At 35.5% G+C, this 2,422-nt stretch overlaps 1 protein-coding gene across 1 annotated transcript; it reads left to right on the top strand.

Moving 5' to 3' along the window:
* Positions 1 to 904: 904 nt before the first annotated feature.
* On the top strand, positions 905 to 2,414 carry LOC102209098 (GTPase IMAP family member 7-like; the record flags this gene model as incomplete). The annotated part of the gene is made up of 3 exons (XM_005743718.1): positions 905 to 954; positions 1,158 to 1,270; positions 1,723 to 2,414. Coding segments are annotated over exons 2-3 (786 nt in total), but the record flags the coding sequence as incomplete, so codon positions are not given.
* Positions 2,415 to 2,422: the final 8 nt, after the last annotated feature.

Raw genomic sequence — 2,422 nt, 5'->3', positions numbered from 1 at the left:
GAACATGAAAAGACATTAAAAATAGCTTAGTGTTGTACTTTTCCTCGTTCATCCAGCAAATCTGTTTTCCGGAGTCAGGCTAATGGTTCTGAATTTGAAATCATACTTGTATGTAATTTTAAACTTTTTTCCTGTAGTTATAGAACCATGTTTGTTTCATGACTTCACTGAATTCAAGGAACTGGTGTTGGATTTTAATGTGACCTAGTTTTCAAAAAAAAAAGTTGAGCGTTGTTTCTTAAGGTTGAAACAAGTTTAAACGTTCAAAAAAGATCTAAGAATAAATTAAGAAAAAGTTTTCAGTAATCACTACTTGAATTACTAGTATGTTAATATTCAAATAAAATAAAAATGCGGGTGTTTTCTCTATTGGTGCAGGGGTTTATTTGATTCAACAGTTTCTCTGTGTATAATTGTGCAAAAAATAAAATCATTGTTCTAATAAAAAAGGCTGATTTTCATTTTACTTCTAATGACTTCTTGTTCTAATATAATTTATATATTTACTTACCTACTGAATGCTTGCCTATTTTGCTGGTGTTCTATAGTCACTATCAATTATGTGAGACAAACTAGGTTATGAAAGGGTATTTGTGAAAAAAATGTAATTTCCCACAAACCTGCTCTTCACATCTGTATTAATCAAGTTATAGAGGCCAACGTATGTTTTTCTTTAAATTACTGTATATTTTTTTATTTCATATGCAAAACTTTTTTTGTTTCAAGGCATTCATTTTCTAGAGAAGGCAGACCTACCGTCACACTGTAGGTCTGCTTTCACTTGAACATGATGCTGTTCCTCTTGTCACCACTGGCTGGTGCTGCTCAGCCGACCATTCCGCATTGGTTTAAGTATTGTTTTCCTTGGAAATGCAAAGTGGGCGTGTCCTGTCTGCTTTGAAAGATTCTAGTGACCCACCAGTTTACTGTACACAAGAGAAAGTCCTTGCACAGGTACGTTCAAAATAGAACCTTTAAAAGACGGATTTTATTGATAGAGTTTCTGTAAAAAGTCTACAGTGCTAATTGTATAAACAACCAATTTGGGGCATGATTTATTCAACATATATTTTCAGTGTAGTTCAACATTTACTTGTGATCTGATTAGAAACATTTTCCTTGAATGATTTCCCTTTTTTTTTCTTTTCTATGTAAAGTTTTTGAGAGTTTCCTAAAATGTTGGCAGCAAAAGCTTGGATCCAAGGATGCATCCTGCTGGTGTTACTGACATTATGTGGACAAACTGCTGACTGCCAAAGTCAATACAAAGGTAAGCTGAATAAGAACTTGTACAGCTGGTTTGTCATGAATACATAAACATAACAAGTGTTCACCTATGCTGTAGTATAAATGACTTAATTTGAAGAAGATTTGTTTCTAATATATTTCATTGTGTTTATTTAAATATATTTTTAATCAACACATATGAACAAATAACCTAGTGTCGGACTTTGTCTTGTTCAGCCAACATATCTGTTTTTGGAGTCGGGTTTTTTTTCAGTGAACATCTACAACGACTTCAATTTAAGTGGTCACCAGCATATAAAAGCTGCGAGTATGAGACTACAGAATCACTAGTGTCAGTGAACCTACCTGAAAATTCACCTGCTTCAGCTGTATCGGAACCTTTTCTCACTTTACCCTAAAACATGGTTTTAAAAAGTCATGTTAGTCATGCACACTCCTTCAAATAATTCAAATGCTATCATTAATTTTCCACAGGCTCTGCAAATCATGAAGAACTGAGACTCATCCTGGTTGGTAAAACAGGATCAGGAAAGAGTGCATCTGGAAACACCATTCTGGGGAATACAAATGCTTTCAAAGAGGACATTTCACCTGAGTCTGTTACTGACGGCTGTCTCAGAAAAGAGGTAGAAAAAGGTGGAAGAAAAATTGTTGTGATTGACACTCCAGGGCTGTTTGACACAAGCAAAACACAAGATGAAGTGAAAGCAAAAATTGAAGAGTGCATTGAACAGTCAGTTCCTGGACCGCATGCTTTCCTTTTAGTCATCAGCCTGAAGTCAAGGTTCACACAAGAGGAACAGGATGCTGTGACGTGGATTGAAGAAAACTTTGGTTCAGATGCTTCCATATACACCATAGTTCTGTTTACACATGGTGACCTGCTGCAGGATAAATCAGTGGAAGACTATGTAAAAGAAAGTAAACATCTACAAAGACTGATAGACAAGTGTGGAGGAAGGTACCATTCACTCATCAATAATCAGAAAGAAAGCAGAAAACAGGTCAAAAATCTTCTAGATAAAATAGAGGAAATGGTGGAATTGAATGGAGGAAGTCACTACACCAATGATATGTATGATGCAGCCCAGAAGAGACTTGAAGAAGAAAGGGAAAAGAGGAGGAGGGAGGAAGAGCAAAGAAAAAGGGAAGAAGAGGAGAGGATCAAATTAAA

The sequence above is a fragment of the Pundamilia nyererei genome, unplaced genomic scaffold (genome assembly GCF_000239375.1).
Source record: "Pundamilia nyererei isolate P.nyererei 1_Seehausen unplaced genomic scaffold, PunNye1.0 scaffold00134, whole genome shotgun sequence".
NCBI classification, from domain to species: Eukaryota; Metazoa; Chordata; class Actinopteri; order Cichliformes; family Cichlidae; genus Pundamilia; species Pundamilia nyererei.
The sequence above is the reverse complement of the archived record's forward strand: the minus strand, read 5'-3'. Positions and strand labels throughout refer to the sequence as shown.